The sequence below is a fragment of the Myxocyprinus asiaticus genome, chromosome 5 (genome assembly GCF_019703515.2).
Source record: "Myxocyprinus asiaticus isolate MX2 ecotype Aquarium Trade chromosome 5, UBuf_Myxa_2, whole genome shotgun sequence".
Taxonomy (NCBI): domain Eukaryota; kingdom Metazoa; phylum Chordata; class Actinopteri; order Cypriniformes; family Catostomidae; genus Myxocyprinus; species Myxocyprinus asiaticus.
The window spans coordinates 44850816-44871069 of NC_059348.1; the positions used below are offsets into that span (position 1 = coordinate 44850816).

The 20254-nt window shown below is 40.9% G+C and overlaps 1 protein-coding gene across 1 annotated transcript; it reads right to left on the minus strand.

The window, feature by feature from the left end:
- Window positions 1–1703: 1703 nt before the first annotated feature.
- On the minus strand, window positions 1704–18471 carry LOC127440304 (solute carrier organic anion transporter family member 5A1-like). The gene is made up of 10 exons (XM_051696814.1): window positions 17363–18471; window positions 14934–15377; window positions 13997–14129; window positions 13711–13916; window positions 12212–12376; window positions 11902–12100; window positions 11634–11793; window positions 10950–11185; window positions 10802–10866; window positions 1704–7021 (listed from the first exon to the last, which is right to left on the minus strand). Exons 1-10 carry the CDS (start codon window positions 17733–17735, stop codon window positions 6564–6566), a joined length of 2439 nt encoding a protein of 812 aa, XP_051552774.1. The 5' UTR covers window positions 17736–18471; the 3' UTR covers window positions 1704–6563.
- Between the last annotated feature and the right edge of the window lie 1783 nt (window positions 18472–20254).

Sequence of the window (20254 nt, forward strand, 5' to 3'; positions counted from 1 at the left end):
GTGGTACAACATTAACGGGACCACAGCGCCAACTACCGGAAGGAGGAAGCACATTGGACTTGTGTGACGAGCACGGTCGATTTAAAGGGATGGTTCATCCAAAAGTGAAAAATTTCTTATAATTTACTGACCTTCAAGCCATCCCAGATGTGTATGACTTTCTTTTTTGTGCTGAACACAAACGAAGATTTTTAAAAGAATATGTTAGCCCTGTAGGTGCACGTGAATGGTGGCCAGAACTTTGAAGCCTCAAAAAGCACATAAAGGCAGCATAAAAGTAATCCATACGACTCCAGTGGTTAAATACATGTCTTCTGAAGCGATGTGATAGGTGTTGTGAGACACAGTCCTTGTACTATAAATTCTCCTTCCTGTCCTGTAGGTGGCGATATGCACGAAGAGTGAGTGTTGCCAAAAACAAAAGAGGAAGAATGTGAAAGAGATTTATAGTAAAAAAGGACTTAAATATTGATCTGTTTCTCACCCACACCTATCATAGAAAATATGGATTTAACCACTGGAATCATATGGATTACTTTTATGCTGCCTTTATATGCTTTTTGGAGCCACCATTCAGTTGCATTGTATGGACCTACAGAGCTGAGATATTCTTCTAAAAATCTTTTGTTTGTCTTCAACAGAAGAAAGAAAGTCTTACAGATCTGGGATGGCATTAGGGTGATTAAATGATGGGGGAATTTTCATTTTTGGGTGAACTATCCCTTTTAATAAAAGGAATAGGTGGGACTCTTTAAAGTGGCCCAAAGAACTATATTTGGGCATCTAAGTCACATAAAAATTGTAGGAATGTCATTGTATAGATAACAAAATATAAAACCATGTGGCATTCATTTAAAAAAAATAGATGACACAAGCACACTTTTCAAGCAAAACATTTGACAAAAAAAAAAATGATGTAACAATACATGTAGGCTAGTGTATAAAAAGTATTTGAAAACTGTCTGGTTATTTAACTTATTGGAACATTAATGTGATAAACTCCACCTCTGGATTCTCTGCTAATGGAATTTGTGTGAACTTAAGGGTAACAAAATGGCAAAATATATAAATAAAAAGCTGCAGCTCATTTGTTTACAGATGCCATGTGTTTTAATATTTAAATTAATTAATATTTTTTTTAGTTATATTTATTTATCACACATTACATGTTTGCACATATACAGTGAAATTCTTTTTTTCACATATCCCAGCTAAGCTGGGGTCAGAATGCAAGGTCAACCATGATATGGCACCCCTAAAGCAGTTAGGGTCAAGGGCCTTGCTCAAGGGCCCAACAGTGGCATCTTGGCAGTGCTGGGGCTTGAACCCCCAACCTTCTAATCAGTAACCCAGAGCCTTAACCACTGAGCCACCACAGCCCAATTTGTTTATCTAACACAATGGTTTTCTTACATTTTTTATTTTGGCTTAAGTTTCCAAATAGTTTTTGGGGGGCAATGTGCATCACACTTTTCACCTAAATCAAGATTCGCTACATAAGTTACATATTCATCCCCTCCCCTGGAGAGCACTGGAGACACTGCCAAGTGCTCAAGGGAAAAATTTTGATTTTGCGATCTTTGTGTTAGAAGCCCACCTGAACTGGGTCCAAAGCAGCATTGTCTTCTACCAAAATCACTTCAAATTACGGAACCGCTGTTGTGTTTCAGCATGCACTCCATAAAAACACTCCAAAACAAATCTGTTTTGTTTAGGCATTTTATTGACACAAAAATGTATTTGTACATGTAAACCAAACCAGTTAATAAAGTTACTCCATGTTTGCCTCTGATTAGACAAACCTTAGACAAGTACTTCAAAGTAACTGAATAAATAATTGTATTAAATACACTATATGGCCAAAAATTTGTGGACACTCCCTTCTAATTAACAAATTTGGTTACTCCATTAAATCCAGTAAAGAAAAATCTTAATGTTTCTTTATGTAATGGCTTGGGCTTTGTGTGCTTCCAAATTTGTGGCAGCTGTTTGGAGATAGCCCTTTTCTGTTAGAGCATGACAATGCCCCTGTGAACAAAGCGAGGTCCATAAAGAAATGGTTTACTGTGTCTGGTGTGGAAGAAATTGACTGGCCTGCACAAAGCCCAGACGTTAACCCCACTGATCACTTTTGGGGTGAACTGGAACAGCAACTGTAAGTCAGGTCCCAATGACCAACATCAGTTCCTAACCTCACTGATAGCCTTGTGTCTGAATGAGAGCAAATCACTGCAGCCATGTTACTACATACAGTATAGTGGGAAACCTTCCCAAAAGAGTGGAAGCTGTTATTACGGCAAACGGGGAAAATGATGTCTAAGGTTTTGAAATCAAATGTTCAAGCACATATGGTGTCCACAAACTTTTGGCCATATAGATGTTTTCTGTTTGCAAACAGAGCACAGTAACAGAGGAAGGGGTGGGAAAGAGGGAGGGGAAAATGCAGCATACATACTTTTTCATCAGCAGTTAACTCAGTACTTCTGTAAATTCTGCTCTGTTTTTACTGAAGTCCAACAGTGATCAGGAGTGAAGTTGATTTAGGCTTACAGCTGGTGCTGACAGTAATTGTGTGTTTTCATCAACACCACAAATACTGGCTCAATTTCAGCGCTAACAGGATACCATCTAGAGATGTGAGAATGTTTTTAAGAGTATATGTGATGTTGGTGTACTGTACATGAGATGATGTGTCTCCTATTAGTATTGTGTGTGTGCATGTCATTTACAGAGATGACTGTTGACCACCAAAATCAGATGCAATCAAGATAAAGAAAAAGGGAACATTTAAATACTGATATGATGCACAAGTCAAATATTATGATGAAAAGACACAAATAAAGCTTATTTGAACATATGTACGTGTTGCATCAACTATTGCAAACTCACCATCACTGTTAAAAGTTCAAAGCACAACAAATGAAAACAGATTAAAAATAAGGGAGTTTCATGCTGCACAGAGTAGGAATATGGGAATTTAAAATAGAAATTTCTATAGTTTACGGTTTAGGAGGAGCTAATATGGTTTAGATGGATTCAGTACTGTAGGAGGGGTTTACGGTTTGGGAGAGGCTAATATGGTTTGGGGAGGGTTAGTGCTGTGGGAGGTGTTTACAGTTTGGGAGAGGCTAATATGGTTTGGGGAAGGTCAGTGCTGTGGGAGGAGTTTATGGTTTGTGAGGGGCTAATATGGTTTAGGTAGAGTCAGTACTGTGTGAGGGGCTAATATGGTTTAGGTAGAGTCAGTACTGTGTGAGGGGCTAATATGGTTTAGGTAGAGTCAGTACTGTGTGAGGGGCTAATATGGTTTAGGTAGAGTCAGTACTGTGTGAGGGGCTAATATGGTTTAGGTAGAGTCAGTACTGTGTGAGGAGCTAATATAGTTTAGATGGTGTCAGTACTGTGGGAGGGGTTTACGGTTTGGGAGAGGCTAATATGGTTTGGGGAGGTCAGTGCTGTGGGAGTTTATGGTTTGTGAGGGGCTAATATGGTTTAGGTAGAGTCAGTACTGTGTGAGGGGCTAATATGGTTTGGGGGGGGTCAGAACTGTGGGGGGAGTTTACAGTTTGGGAGGGGCTAATGTGGTTTGGGGAGGTCAGTGCTGTGGGACGGGTTTACGGTTTGGGAGAGGCTAATATGGTTTGGGGAGGTCAGTGCTGTGGGAGTTTATGGTTTGTGAGGGGCTAATATGGTTTAGGTAGAGTCAGTACTGTGTGAGGGGCTAATATGGTTTGGGGGAGATCAGTTCTGTGGCAGGGGTTTATGGTTTGGGGAGGCTAATTTGGTTTGGGGGAGGTTAGTGCTGTGGGAGGGGTTTTTTGGTTTTGGAGGTCAGTACTGTGGGAGGAGCTAATACGATTTTGGGGAAGACAGTAGGTGTGTTCGACATGAACTGCATCTCAATTTACCGATCTTCGAGATTTGACGGTTGCAGTCAGGGGAGCAGTTGAAATGAATAGTTGCCACTTTGCAAGCCTGGCCAATCGCGAATAAACTGTGTCGTCATTCAGAGCTTGTGCAGCTCCTCTGAAGCAACTGCAGCAGCTGAGCCAGAAGGCTGCTCTCGAATCGCTCTCGCTGTAATTTGATGGCATAAGTTACGGTGATGCGGTGGTGGCACCGTCTCAAGACGGACACATTTTCTATCCGACATGCACTGCTTCAAGTCCTGCACCGATTGGTCTGCACAGCACTGCATGAAGTCAGACACATCTAGTGCTGTGAGAGGGGTTAACGGTTTGGGAGGGGATAATATGGTTTGGGTGGAGGCAGTGCTGTGGGAGGGGTTTACGGTTTGGGAGGGGCGTATATGGTTTGGGTGGAGTCAGTGTTATGGGAGGGGCTAATATGATTTGGGTGGTGCCAGTGCTGTGGGAGGGGTTTATGATTCAGAATGGGAATTATAATGTTTGGGTGGAGCCATTGCTGTGGGAGGAGTTTACAGTTTGGGAGGGACTAGTATGGTTTCGGTGGTGTTAGAGCTGGGGAAGGAGTTTGCATAGTAAAGCTTGCAGTCTCTTTCCCGTCCCTTAATCAAAACTGAACGGTTGAATCAACGAGGTAAACAAGTAAACATATCAATCTTCAGTACAGGAATAAAGTACAGCAGAAGAGTATGTGCACGAACAACACTATAGGTAACAGGATGGGGAGATGAGATGACTATGGTAAGTGTGTGTGAGGGTGTGTGTGTATTTGTACATGACGAAGATCAGAGGTATTTGTCCTGCTGAGGTACTGTGTCAAAAAAAGTCTTACAACTAATCAGTGCTTTACGAATTTACTGCGTTAATGTGTGTCGTAATTGTGTGCATTTAAAAAAAAAAAAGGTACCAGCAATGGCTATAAGCAACGTGGTATGTGTGTTTACATTTACACTCGGCCCTCACAATTGTATGACGTATGAGTTTGCATGCTTGCGTATGAGTGAGTTTAAGGCCAGATTCACATATATTCTGTGAGCGAGGCGTGAGCGGCAAACTTTCGGTTTGGCGCCCATATTAACAGATTACAGTCTTCACACTGCAAGTGGGAGCCGCGAGGTGTAGCATCCCAGAAGCATCCCAAATGAGGCAGTGAGCGGATAGTTTCGGTGTTGAGTCTTTTTTAGCTGCGTGGCTCACGCTAAACTTAGCGGCTCTAGGTGTTGTAGAAACCCAAAATAATCAGGAGATTATAGAAATGACGCAAAAGCAAATGAAAAATATTTTAACCTAACCTACAAAAAGCAGAAGAGATGCGGCCAATGTGAAAAGCCCAACGCGACCGGGTCGCTCAAGCCCCTCTCATGCTTCGCTCATGCGCCTCTCATGGAGTATATATGAATCAGGTGTTAAATGAAAAGTTCAACCCAAAATGAAAATTCTCTCATCACTTACCCATGCCTAACACCTTGTCCTAATCAGAGGCGACAAGATAACATTCCATCGACAAACATTCCGTCTGTCCACATCAGGTGCGACATGACACCGCAATATTAATACACTAATATGAAGATAATTGATAATAAAATATAAAAAAAAGAGAGCAATCACAGACATAACAGTCTGTTTATTGAACACAACTCATGTTCTCACATAAGCTCCGTAACGCTTACTACGGCAAGCCCCGAGGGGATAAATACACAATCACACACATACACAGGGAAAAGTTACTTTATGAATCGCATCCTTATTCAGTCTGTCACGACTGTTTATGCTCACGCGGTACTCCTATTGTTATTTCGCCAATCTCCATGTAACAGGGAAGCGCGGATGAGCCAGTATGTCTCCCCACTGCCATTCTGAACCGGTGCGTGTGTGACAGAGCTCTGGCTGAAGAGAATGAGACTTTAAGCACAACATTTGGTAGGTGTGTGACACCTTTGGCCAAAATCAAGTTGTTCTGAACCGGCTAGTGAGATGCTGGCTTTAATATACTGTAAAAAGAATAATTTTAGACCCATTTGTTGGCTGTGCTGCCTGGCGCACCGTCACAGAAATAGAAACCATTTCAAAAAATAGAAAGCCCTGTCGCTGTCGCTCGTCATGTGTCACGGCTGGTTAGGACAAAAACTCTGATTAACATGGAAAAGATACCTTTTATCGCGTATCATGGCACATCTGGTTAGGACATGGTGTAATACCATCCCAGATGTGTAAGACTTTCTTCTGCAGAACACAAAAGAAGATTTTTAGAAGAATAAGAAGTGTAATCAAGCTTGAAATCATGATTGTGCCTAGAGATTGCAATGGCAAGATGTACAGTGAAAAAGGTATATATATTTTTTTCTCACCCAAAACCAACTGGATCATTTTAGAAGACATTGATTAAACTACTGGAGTTAAATGGATTACTTTAATGTTGCCTTTATCTGCTTTTTGTAGCTTTAAAGGTCTGGCCACCATTAGATGAGATATTCTTCTAAAAATCTTAGTTGGTGTTTTTCAGAAGAAAGAAAGTCATACACATCAGGGATGGCATGAGTGTGAGTAAATGATGAAAGAATTTTCATTTTTGGGTGAACTAACCCTTTAAGTTTAAGTGTGTATGCAAGTGTTTGGGTGTGTGCATGATTCCACTTCTCACACTACCACTTTCTCAAGAGACCGTATGGGTGGAGTTATTGCTTTCAGGCCATTGCCAGGGCAACTGTTACCACGGCTAAGGGCATGTCCAGTTGGCATGGCAGCGTGGGGGTGTTCAGATAGGCGTGGCAGGAAGACAGGACAGGAGCGTGTACGGGCGTGGCCTTTGTGACCTCCAGCATGGCAGATGAGGTGGCTCACCGTGTCCAGCGAAGAAAGTGTGTGTGTGTGCGTGTGTGCATGTGTCTGCTCCTCATGCTGCTTCAGAGAATACCAGGTGAGAAAGATGAAGAGGAAGCCCAGGAACTTCAGGCTGGCTGCCAACCCGAAGTAAACAAACCGAAGGGAAGTGACATCATACTCCCAACACGACCCATGGAAATCACAATCTTGCTGCCACAACATACAGGTGGTGTCGATCACAGCTCCAAAGTAGATAGGAGTGGGGATGTAGGCTATAGAAACATAAAAAAAATGAGAGAACCAATGGAGAAAAAAAAGATTATTTCCACTTATTGCACAGTTGATTTATTACAGTTTTGTAGTAGTCGACAATAACAGAAATAAAGAGCATATTCAGAAAAAACAATCATACCATCTTCAATTCAGGGAGTCATGTTGCGATTACAAAACCATTCTCAATGTGATTCCTGTTTAAATACAGTTATGCCTCCACTGTGCTTCATTAAAAAGTGTGTTATGATTTATTCACCAAAGTAGCTTTCAACTGAACATAATGTATAGTCAGGACATAAAACAACTGAAAGATTACTATTACAATTTGAAAACAAATGTTCAGAACTTCTTAAACTACGTCAAAGAGTTCTAATCAAAAAATCCTCCACCTGCAGCAATGACAGCTTTGCAGATCGTTGGCATTCTAGCTGTCAGTTTGTCCAGATACTCAGGTGACATTTCACCCCACGCTTCCTATAGCACTTGCCATAGTTGTTGCTGTCTTGTCGGGCACTTCTCACGCACTTTACAGTCTAGCTGATCCCACAAAAGCTCAATGGAGTTAAGATCCATAACACTCTTTTCCAATTATCTGTTGTCAAATGTCTGTTTCTTTGCCCAGTCTAAACTTTTCTTTTTGTTTTTCTGTTTCAAAAGTGGCTTTTTCTTTACAATTCTTCCCATAAGGCCTGCACCCCTGAGTCTTCTCTTTACTGTTGTACATGAAACTGGTGTTGAGCGGGTAGAATTCAATGAAGCCATCAGCTGAGGACATGTGAGGCATCTATTTCTCAAACTAGAGACTCTGATGTACTTATCCTCTTGTTTAGTTGTACATCTGGCCTTCCACATCTCTTTCTGTCCTTGTTAGCGCCAGTTGTCCTTTGTCTTTGAAGACTGTAGTGTACACCTTTGTATGACATCTTCAATTTTTTGGCAATTTCAAGCATTTTATAGCCTTCATTCCTCAAAACAATGATTGACTGATGAATTTCTAGAGAAACCTGTTTCTTTTTTGCTATTTTTGACCTAATATTGACCTTAAGACATGCCAGTCTATTGCATACTGTGGCAACTCAAAAACAAACACAAAGACAATGTTAAGCTTCATTTAACGAACTAAATAGCTTTCAACTGTGTTTGATATAATGGCAAGTGATTTTCTAGTACCAATTTAGCATGTTTACTCAAGGATAAGGTGTTGGAGTGTTGGCTGCTGGAAATGGGGCCTGTCTAGATTTGATCAAAAATGACTTTTTTCAAATAGTGATGGTGCTGTTTTTTACATCAGTAATGTCCCGACTATACTTTGTGATCAGTTGAATGCCACTTTGGTGAATTAAAGTACCAATTTCTTTTCTGCTGACAAATTACAGAAATTCCCAATTCATCCATGCTACACAGTTTAACTTTGCCCGTGGCCATAGAGCACAAAGTTGTCAAAATTTAACTCTGGTGTAATTGGGTTGTTTTGATTCGTGGGAGAGTTAACTGCATCTCTAACTAACTTTGCAATCACGAAAACTCAGCGATTCAGACAATACCTTTTTTAAAGGTAAATGTCAATATTATAATGTAATATTATTAAAATACTTCGACTCAATTGTGATTCAGGTGATACCTTTTTAAAAGTTTAATGTTATAATTTTTTTAAACATTGTTTTTAATGTGGATTGACGACATGCTTCGGATCATTTGTGAGTCCTCAGGACTTCTAAGCTGTCGTGGGTTTAGGAGATACTTTTGCTTCATAATGCTTCATAAATTACTCTTAGATGAAAATGTAAATAGTCCTAAAATTAGGAGTGACACGCCTCTAATTTTTAAGAGTGCTCCTGGGGGCCTGGGTAGCTCAGCAAGTACTGATGTTGACTACCACCCCTGGAGTCGCGAGTTCGAATCCAGGGTGTGCTGAGTGACTCCAACCAGGTCTCCTAAGCAACCAAATTGGCCTGGTTGCAAGGGAGGGTAGAGTCACATGGGTTAACCTCCTCGTGGTCGCGATTAGGGGTTCTCGCTCTCAACAGGGCACGTGGTAAATTGTGCGTGGATTGCGGAGAGTAGCACGAGTCTCCACGTGTGGAGTCTCCGCGGTGTCACGCACGACGAGCCACGTGATAAGATGCATGGATTGATGGTCTCAGAAGAGGAGGCAACTGAGACTTGTCCTCCGCCACCCGAATTGAGGCGAGTAACCGCGCCACCACGCGGACCTACTAAGTAGTGGGAATTGGGCATTCCAAATTGGGAGAAAAGGGGATAACGTTTTTTTTAAAAAGTGTCGCTCCTAAATTTCTGCATTAGGAACTACTTTTAGCCGTAAGATTTTTTTGTGAATACGGGCCCTGACTGTTATGAAAGCATACAATAAGGTTTGGAGAGAAACAAACCTAAATCTAATGTAATATTTAGTGAAACTGTTAACCGACCGTTGCTCACCTCTGCGCGTTCATGAGACTGCACGAGAGCAGTATCTGTTGTGAGATGGGGCTTTCAAGCGAAAACTCATTTTATCTAAAAACAGGTCCGCAACAGTGATACTACTGTAACAACAGAACACAACACAGCTGCACACATACCAGAGAACCGTACTTACTAAATGAGTTTGAGTTTGTAGTCGGAGAATAGATGCATTTCTATGCCCAGCCTCGTTTATTTGAAACAGAGATCTCTAAATCAAACAGAGAGAGTTAGACAGAGGAGCCTGAAGGCAGCCACAGTCTCACTGTGTTCTAACCTGACAGCAGACGACACGCGATAAAAGGTATATTTTCTAGGTTAATCAGAGTTTTTGTCCTAACCAGCCGTGACGAGTGACATGACATTCTGTCCATCTCTTCGTTTCTATTTTCGGCATTGCGCCGGTAATCCCGTCCGATGTAAAATAATGTCATAACAGTACATTGAAGCCAGCATCTCAGGAGTCAGTTAAAAACTACTTGATTTTGGCCGAGAATGTTACAGTTCTGTTCTGTTCTCTGGTTTGTGTGCAGCTGTGTTGTGTTCTGTTGTTAATACCACTGTGGCAGACCTGTTTTTAGATAAACAAAACGAGTTTCACTTTAAAGCCCCATCTCACGACAGATACTGTTCTCGTTCAGTCTCATGAATGCGCAGAGGAGAGCAATGGTCGGTCAATGGTTACACTAAATAATACATTAGATTTCGGTTTGTTTTCTCACCAAACATATAAGCTTTCACAACAATCATGAGTCTCATGGAATAATTTTTTAGACTTATGAATGATACTTTTGCATCCTTTTGAATCTTGAAGAGGTAGTCACCATAAACTGCCATTGTATGACATCACTGAGCACAAATGTTTTTCACAATTTCTCCTTTTGTGTTCAGAAAAGAAAGAAAGTCATATGGGCTTATAACACACGGGGAGTAAACAATGACTGAATTTTCATTTTGGGGTGAACTATCCCTTTAACATCAAAAATAGCTTGTTCAGCCAACTGAGGGCTCCCACGCATGTTTATTTGCACAAAGATCACAGTGTATGCACCTTTCTGTGGTGTACTATATATATGCAGCCTTGGTCTTTATATACAGCCAGGTGTGCAGTTTATCCTGTATGCAGTAGGTTATATATTGCAGACAACATGGTGCTTATGTATCTATAATGTTTTGTTCTGCATATGCTTTATCAATAAACAGAATTATTAATAATGAATTTAAAATAATGATTCTACATTTTTGTGCATCAATGCACTATCATTTCAGAGAGAATAAAGTTGCATCTGTGAATCAATTTCCTTCCCAGCCCAACCTACCAAGAGTCCTGAGAAGAACAAACTGCATTCCCAGAGCAAACGGTCTGTCTTCCTCCTCCACTGACCTGCACAGAACAAAAGATAGATGGGTGAGGATAAGACAAGAGCAAAATAGAAATGATTGCTATGAGCGAGGAGAGAGGCAGACCTGAGCGTAACGATAATGACGGACGGCTGAGCGCAGGCAGTTATGAGAGTGACGATGAAGAGAAAGATGAGGAAGGTGATGAGTGTTCCGCAGGTGCGTTCACACTTTCCTGCCAGTGCGTAACCATTCTCGTTCAGGTACGTCTTCACGATCACCACCTGCAGCTCATGGTTCCCTCCTGATGGTGTGATCACCTGTCTGCTCTGGACACATGCGCAGTCTGAATAGTTTCTGATCTGAGGGGGAGAAAAATTAAAATTTTAAAATTGTAATAACATTAATCACAAATGATCACACCATTATTAGCAGAGAAAAATAGATATGTAGATATTTCAAATACATTACATTACTGTGGGAGACGAGTATTAGAGGAAACAAAAAAGTAGCATTAGAAGTCAATTTGTTTTATTTCCATATCTTTGAACACAATCCCATCACTGTCCATTGCAATCGAGTTTGTCAATACGTCTGACATAGATCGCCCAGCTTCTTTGCTTCCTGCTCTCCTTAAGTGAGTTCAGGCGAGGCACGTTGCAGCTGGGGCTGGGCTGACTGCAAACTTGCAAATACGTGCTTTTGCTTGGATGGTAGGAATTTACATACAGGAATTTTACAACAACCCAGGACTTTTACAATGTGAAGGAACAGCAGGGCATCTGTGGACAGACATGTAAAATGACTTACTCCTGAGGTGTGGTTGGCAATGTTGCTGCAGCCAGCCAGACATGGGTTAAAGTAGGTAATGCCATCAGAGCCACAGACAGGTGCATACTCATGGATCTTGCAACCACAGTTGACATTACAGCTTCCCGTTAGGTTACGATGAGACAGAGTCAGCGTGGGCCTGCAAAATACAAATCAAACATTATTCAGTGCAGCTCATGTTTGCTGGAAAGCGATTACTGCAGGTGAAATGTGATATGTGCAAGTGTATGGGGGTTTTCTCCATTACCCCGTGGTGTAAGGGATATTGATTCCACCGAGGTTAATGCTCTCACAGCCGACGATGAAGAGCGTGGAAAAGCAAAGAAGGGAAACGCCGCTGCAGATCATAGCCAGCTTCGCTGCTTCTCTTACACCCAGTTTCAGCTTCTTGATGATGTACCCGCCCAAAACTATACCCACACCCGCACTGGGTACGATGATCAGACCTACATACACAAAGACGCATTTAATAAACACAGACGTAAATATCCACACCCACATTGGGTGCTGTGATCAGATCGACAGCAGTTTTTGCATCATGGTGTGTATGCGTGTACCTGTGTATATACTGGCACTAGATGCTGGAACGCCAAACTGAGACTCAATAAATTTGGGAATGAAAGTGATGAAGGCTGTGACGATGGCACATTCCGCCGTATACGACAAACTCACAAACAAAAACGTCACATTACTCAAAATACGCACTGCTGCTTTTGGCAAATCTGGAGAAAGAAAGATAGAGGCAAAAAAGAGATTCATAATTAATTTGGTGAATGACAACTTGAAGACTTCTGCACTTAGTAAACAAATAATGATTTAATAATTAAACAACTTACACTGCATTTAGGATTCAGAAATAGGGCCAATCAGTTTGCATTAAAATATAGATTTTTTTACCACTTTTATTCATACAGGATCAGGATATGAAATGTGGCATGCCGGATTCAAACTCACGTTGCCTGTATGAGCACCACAGCTCATTGCGTTTACAGCTAGGCCATGGCTCTGACATGGATTTATTTCAGGGATGTCCCGATACCATTTTTTTTAGAATGAGTACAAGTACTGATACTTCCTTTCTGGTACTCGTCGATACCGATACTGATACCTGTTTTTTTTTTGTTTTGTTTTTTAATTCCATATCAACATTTTATTTAAATTTTATCATCAAAATGGTGTCTTACTAAATGAATTTATTAAACCTTTAATCAAATTAAAATAGAAAAATTTATCGTCAACACATTGTCGTATAATCTTTATCAAGTGAAGTGCTTTTATACAGAACCTCACGGCACAAAATACAACATTGGAGTTATTTTTGTCAAATAATGTGCTGCATTACAGAGTATCACAGATGTGAGATATTGCTTAATATAATACAATTACTACTGATTTATTATTATTATTAGTAGTAGTAGATGATTACAGTGAATATTACATTACTATACAGTAGTGATATTTTTCTGTCGTACTTTTATTTTTTTTCCATTTAAACTGAGCCTTTATTTTGGCAGAAGCTTTTATTTTGGAGCGAAGCCCTTTCGGATTCTGTGCGTTTTTGATGGTAGCTTCTCACTTCCAGAAAAGCAGGTCGCTACATGACCCAATAATGTGATTATTAAACCGCAAAAATCTGCTATTTAATTAAATAAATATTTAATCTGCATGTTCTGCATGCTTCAAAGTGAATTAGCACTCTGCTCACTGTCATCTGCTACAAACATTGCGCACAATGCTCATGATGGTGTTTTCCGTGTATGAGCCAAGAAGCTCTAAAAGGTATGAGACATAACACCGGCTCCACACATTCACAAGCACTCACATTTGAAGCGCGCAGCACACGCAAACTATATATTATCTCATGAAATCGCAGCCTTTGGAGTTTAATAATCACACTAAGACACAATGTGATTTAAATTTGTTTACTGGAAGTTTAGAAAATGACATTCGTAAGCCAAATGGTATTGGTTTTTGATATCAGAGCATTTTTCGAGTACATGAGTGCGGTATCAGACACGACATCCATAATTGTAAAAAAATATTTGATATGTTTTACCCTTGATGTTTTTGCCAAAACCTATAGAGGATGAGACAGCCTGGCTCTTTTCCTTCATCATTTCATCATCACTGGAGACATCGCCTGGACTCTTTTTCACACGCCTCTTACGTTTCTTGTGGCGCTGCGGTAGTTTTTTAGGAAAGGAGAACATGGGGAAGATCACCAACAACATTGCCACAGCACACAAGAGAAACCCACTCCACCTGAGAAAGAGAGAGAAAGAGAGTTATTGTGCTGTTAACTAAGCTAAAGTGATAGTGGTAATTGAGAAAGATTTTCTTACCAGTTTCCTACAAAACGCGGGTCGCTCTGGTCAATATTGACAATGGTACCAGGGTCAACATAGAATCCAATCAAAATCCCTCCCAGCAGATATCCAGCGGCTGGTCCAAGAGCTCCCATTACATACATGATAGCTGCATAAACACATAGAGAATAATGGAACTCCTTCAGCTGTCACGCTACTTGTCAGCATCTTGACAAAGTGCAAAAAATAACTTAACCAGTAACCCCAAATCCAACAAATTAACAGCTGATGTTATAGTCCAAAACTAAACTCAGCTGTACTTCTAAACACATTCTACATTTGAGCCAGATTCACACACCCATACAGACACTTAAGGTCAACTGATAAAAATCAGTCAGTATTTTCCTTCATTGCCAACTCAGCCGATTAATAGAAGTTTTAGCTATGCCTTGTCTGTTAGTTACAAATGTGGATTGTACGTTTTCAAATATTTGTAACAATTGGCCATGTACACAATGTAATGTTTTGGGTGAGACAATGGCATTTAAATGCAAGTGTGAATCTCCTAAATTATTTTGTGTGTGTATGTAATACAGCAGGTAATTTTTAAGAAAGCGCTGCAGAGAGAGTGCTATGTTTTGTTTACTACCTGAATTTTTGGGGGAGTGAATTCTCACTTTGACAAATAACTGAACTGTTTGTGTACAAAATGGGATGAAGCACTCATTAGAAGAGTGACACTTGTATTTAGCCATATACATTGTGTAAAATAAATGTTCTTTTAATTTCCACAATTTTGGTGTGCAGGTTTGCTATTGTTGCTCATTAGCTCTATTTAATTGCATTATAAAGATCCATAGTGGCATTATATCGCCATCAGCCATTTAAATATCTGCATCAAACTCGTTTCGGTCAGTAACTAACACACATTCATACACAGATTACACTCAGATGAAGCACCACTATGTCTCACCCAGGTACAGTGATGCATTCTCTTTCTTCACATTGTCATCCAGGTAAGTTGGTCCCAGTGTGTATATAGGAGTCGATCCCATTCCAACCAGGATCTGAGCGCAGATGAACAGCGCCACATACAGGGCGTGCTCACTCTCTTCTCGGTCCCGCTGGCACCTGGACAGCACTTGCTTCTCCTGTCCACTACTGTTTCCACTGGCACAGAGCCCCTCGCCCCCTACAGTGCTGTTCAGCTCCTCCAGTTGATAGGGCGGAGATATGAAGTGAGGTAGGGAGAAGAGGGCGGCACCCACTGCAATGAACACGGCCCCTACAGCCAGCCATCTTGGTCTCTCGCCCCGCCCTCCAAAGTAGCTGATGAAGACCACAATGAGGAGACTTCCAATGTCAAAACAGCTGACCAGCAAACCTGACTCTGAGCTCCGAAGACTGTAGCGTTTTTCTGGAAAACAAAGGGCACATTTAAGTAAGTCACCACAGACTCTCCATATTGAAATACAACAGGACTGAAATGTTACTGAGAAGAGTGGAATGGAGAGATGAGATCAGATTGAGAGTAGAGGAGAAAAAAAGAAAAGTTATTGGCAGGAGAGGGTATGAAACGAGACTAAATTAAATGGAGAAATTGGAGATTATAATGAGGTGAGACTAAGTGTGAAGACATTAATTGTGATTGAAATGTTCCTGAAAGGAGAGGATATTTGAGCAATTGGAGATTGAGAAGATATGGAGAAATTAGAGATTGGGATGAGACAAGATTAGGAGTGAGATGAGATTAAAATGTTATTGAGTGTAAAGGGGATGAGATTGACAGTAGAGGAGACTGAAATGAAATTGAGAAGAGATCAAATGAGACAAAAAAATTGGGGCTTAACATTAACACCCGCCAAATGCAGGTAGAAATCAGCAGTGGCGGGTAACTCCATCCCTCTTTCAAGCCACTTTGGCAGGTGGCAGCAGCCAAAGCAAATTTAACAGTATTCATCTCGCCTTCAATGCTTTATAAGCTTCTAAATATGCCTCTCTTAACTTACACGCGCAAATGTGTGGGCATGCTTTCACGCGAACTGCCGCAGCACACATCAGCATGCTACAGAGGTGAGATCACCAGAGCTTTGTGACAGCACAGACCGAAACTTCATTCATTTACATTTATGCATTTGGCAGACGCTTTTATCCAAAGTGACTTACAGTGCCCTTATTACAGGGACAATCCCCCTGGAGCAACCTGGAGTTAAGTGCCTTGCTCAAGGACACAATGGTGGTGGCTGTGGGGATTGAACCAACAACCTTTTACTTACCAGTTCAGTGCTTTAGTCCACTACACCGCCACCACCACTCATTTGGTTGGGATTCAGTCGTCATCACTCTGGTTGGCAGAGACCACAAAACCTATGTGACCCATTTGAATTCTACTGAGAATCTACGACATTAAAGCGCTATATGGAGGAAGTTAAACCTCTCAAACTGCTAAACAGCACTGACGACATAATGAGACAAGTTTTTTTGTAATTTTTTTTTTTTAAATACACATCATGATCCAAACTAAAATGTTTTACTGCAGTAACACTAACTGATAACTGGTTTAGATGCATATTAAATTGATAAGGGTGAATCTATAAAATTGTATTTTTATTATTAATATAATTCTGTCATCATTCCCTCACCTTTATCTTTATCCAAACCCTTAGGAATGTCTTTCTTCCATGATTGGAAAAAAAAGATTCATGTATTTTTTCATTTATGGAAAAAGGTGAAATGAAAGTGAATGGTGACTGAGTTTAATCTACATAACATCTTTTGTACTACATGGAATTGTTAATTGTGAAATCTGTAGTTAAAGGTTTCTAAATGTTTTTAGGCCCTTAGTTTTTCATAACAAAAAAAAAAAAAAAGGAAGAACTATGATAAACTTTCGTGAAGACAAGTACAATTTAGAATGGATAAAGGGGGTTAAAATCTGGATTTCCATGGACAAATAATTGACAAAGTTTTCCTCCTGTTCTGTCCTACTCCTGTTCTAACTGGTCATGTTTGCCTTCAGATATTCTAAAGATGTCTTGAATCTTTAGGCCTGTATCCTGCTAAACTCTTATCATTCTTGTTCAAATAAAAGTGACTAGTGAAAATGCTGAGTGGCTAGTGACTTTGGAACACCACTCAACACAGTGGCCGGTGAGCTAAAAGTTAATGTCATGCCTTGCTGAGATTGAGAAACTGGAAATTGGGATGAAACGAGACTAGGTGTGAAGCCATGAAATGATTTTCCAATGTAATTGAAAGGAGATGAGATTAAAATAAAATTGATTGGAGAGGGGATGAGATTGTCTGTAAAGAGACTGAGGTGAGACTGAGAAATTGAGAAGATGAGACAGTATGATCTCATCTCAGGTGTTTTAAATGTGGGTCAGTTGTCAGGTATGTTACCTATGGTGGTGATGACGCTGCTGAGATATCCGGACACCATCAGAGACTGAATGAATGTGAGGTAACACATGCAGAACAGGAAACAGCGTGAGTCCGACAGGATCCCGTCCACATAGCGCCTCACCGGGATCCGCGGCAGCCGGAACGCCAAGAGCGCAGCAGCGCCGCGACCCTCCGAATCGCGACCCTCCGTCCGAACTGGGGATCCGCACCGAGCCGAGCTGTGCGGGGCAGAGAGTAGTGTCTGATCTACCTCCTGTTCCGGAGCCTGACCACCGCTGAGGGCAAGGAGGCTCTTAGATTTCAAACCCTGAGTAGATTCCTCACACAGGCACTGGAACGGTTTAACGTCCCCAACAGCACCGGATGCCATTCTGACGGGCAGCGCGAGCTCCTATGTTTTAACAGTCGCGTGTCTAGCGCAAAGACGCTGATTGACACACCAGCATAACAGACGTTTAGATAAACCAGTAGCAGCTTATCTATGTCACTGTAAAACTCATTTATTTTCTATAGATAATGACCAGAACACAACCGTCCCGCTGCCCTTACCCCGTTTATCGATATAGACGCAGTTTTCCTGCGCTGGCTCCGTGATTTTATCGAAACGAAAACACATTAATAGATACTTAAAAACAGATATGTTTTATAACACATATGCAAACGCGCCCTGTTTGTTCACCGCACCATTTTCATTCCCATTTGACACATATGCACCTAAACAACATCGCCGAGCGCTCACGCGCCTCTGCGCGGATACTGCAGCGTGCGCGCTCGCCCGCATCACACACGCGCATTCTGTCCCGTTATCTGCGGGAGATAAATAACACCGATTAATTCCATCTTGCGCCTTTAAACGGTAATCGATCACCTTCCTCCGCGCGCAGCTTTCCGTGCGACAATCAGACACACCACTGGGGTAGATCCTCGTCGTGTGATCCAAATACCCTTGTCCTTGGACGGTAGTCTTGTCATTTGTTCACAGTATCGTCTCCAAGCGCATTTGGTCTGCACCGCAGCAGGAGCAAGTAAATAAACGTTAACTTCCGGACTATTTTCACACTTCCGGGTTTTGAAACGCGGAAGGATTGCTTGGTAAACTTCGATAGCGGTTCAATAGAAATTTTGAGATAAAATCGATACAAAATTATCTAAAAAAAAAAAAAAAAAAAAAAATTCTATGTGGAATAATTCCCCCAATGTAATCTATCACTAGAGTTTTTACTTAAATGCAACTTTTTGCATCGACCCCCCCGGTTGCATAAAACACCTTAAGTTTTTCCCTTATGTATAACACTTAAAGCGTGCTTTCCCCTGACCAGAGGGAATTGACTTGAACATGTTGCATATAATCTCTTGTCCACCTTATTTTGCAACAGGGAAGTAAGCAGCGGCTGCATTTCCGGCGAATGTGAGAAAGTTCCACTGGCATTGACCGCAGTGTAAATAACTTGAAGGTTATAATACCAGAGTTAGTGATCTGGGCTTATAAACTATCACACAACCACTGCATGTACAACCGAATTATGTGCCAATGTCAGATAATTTTCTAACTTAAGCATTTATAGTAAAAGAGAAAGTAAATCACTCACTTGTTGCTGGGTGTTGTTGTATTGAAGAAACAGTAATAAAATCTGCCTCTTTCTTTACCGAGATTGTGATGTTGTCTTTCTTGTCTCCATGTAAACCTCCGTTCATATGTACCTGCATAACCTCCGATAATGCCTTTAATTATTTATTTCCAAAGGCGATGTTTCATAAGCCATGCTGAATGTGTGATCTGCGTGTCTGTTTACTATACACTGCTAAGAAAGAGAGTATGCTCTCTGACAAGAACGGAGAGTAAACTGCATTTATTATTTTGCCAAGATGAAACAAGATGCCGTTTTGGGGCAAAGAAAGTTGAAGCAGCATTTTCTCGACATCTTTCTTCTCTATTTGTGTAAAGTTTGTGGAGGTGTGTCAGACGGTGTGGAGGACTGTCCGTGTCAGTGCCTGATTTAATTCATTTTGCCTGTGCAACAGTGTGTGATAAAACGATGGCAAAATGAGATATACTGTAAAACTATATGCGCTCAAAACCAATAAGTTTATGAAAATCGTAATTAATGATAATAATATGTTGACATTTATTGCCAGCCTGTAATATAAAGCAGCATAATGTAGTATTTCTGTATAGCTAAAATAGCTGGAAGTGGCTTATACCGGAAGTGGTCCACATTGAAGGTTGATAATGGTGGCGCCCTAGTTTCGCTGAAAAATATGGTGGATACACTTCTCTTAGGTAAGGGAAACCATTAAGGGATTTACTACAGTGAATGAGGTTTTACCGCAATAAAACTCTACTGTTACCATGGACAAGGCATGTCTATGCGAACATTCAGAAGATCGGAAATGTCCCGACCAACACTTGGGCAATTTTACTACATAGAAAATACTTTAACTTTACACTATGATTTTATTTTAATATTAATGACTATTAAAGTTTCTCTGTATCATTATTCAAGTGTAAATTATTGTCCGACCTCTTCTGGAGCTGCGGGTAAATGGCGTTGTCACCTGTTAGCTTTCACAGCTCTTTTCAGTATGCACCAATCACAGTAGTTTACGATTACTGCATAAATATTTTTTCAAACTAATTTTCTGGAGGATACGCAGGCGGATTTCCATTTGTATCTGAGGTATCCTCGAATTTGATCGATTCAAACACTTTTTTGAGTACACATTTTCATGTGTAAACGTCCTGAGTTTCGCATGCAGACCAATTAGTGGAGGATTCTGCTTTTACGGCCTTTTGAGAAAGACACCTTTGAAAGACTGCCCAGTAAAGAGTTGGATTAGAGGTGCAAGACGTTAAGATGCTTGTATGACTGTGCAGATAACTGAGTGCCA

Excerpts from the sequence above, each read along its gene's own strand:
- LOC127440304 (XM_051696814.1), bottom strand. The coding sequence starts at position 17,735 with ATGGCATCCGGTGCTGTTGGGGACGTTAAACCGTTCCAGTGCCTGTGT. Across the intron at positions 11,186-11,633 it reads TTGCCAACCACACCTCAGGA|ATCAGAAACTATTCAGACTG; the intron begins GTAAGTCATTTT and ends TCTCCCCCTCAG. Across the intron at positions 10,867-10,949 it reads GTCATTATCGTTACGCTCAG|GTCAGTGGAGGAGGAAGACA; the intron begins GTCTGCCTCTCT and ends TGTTCTGTGCAG.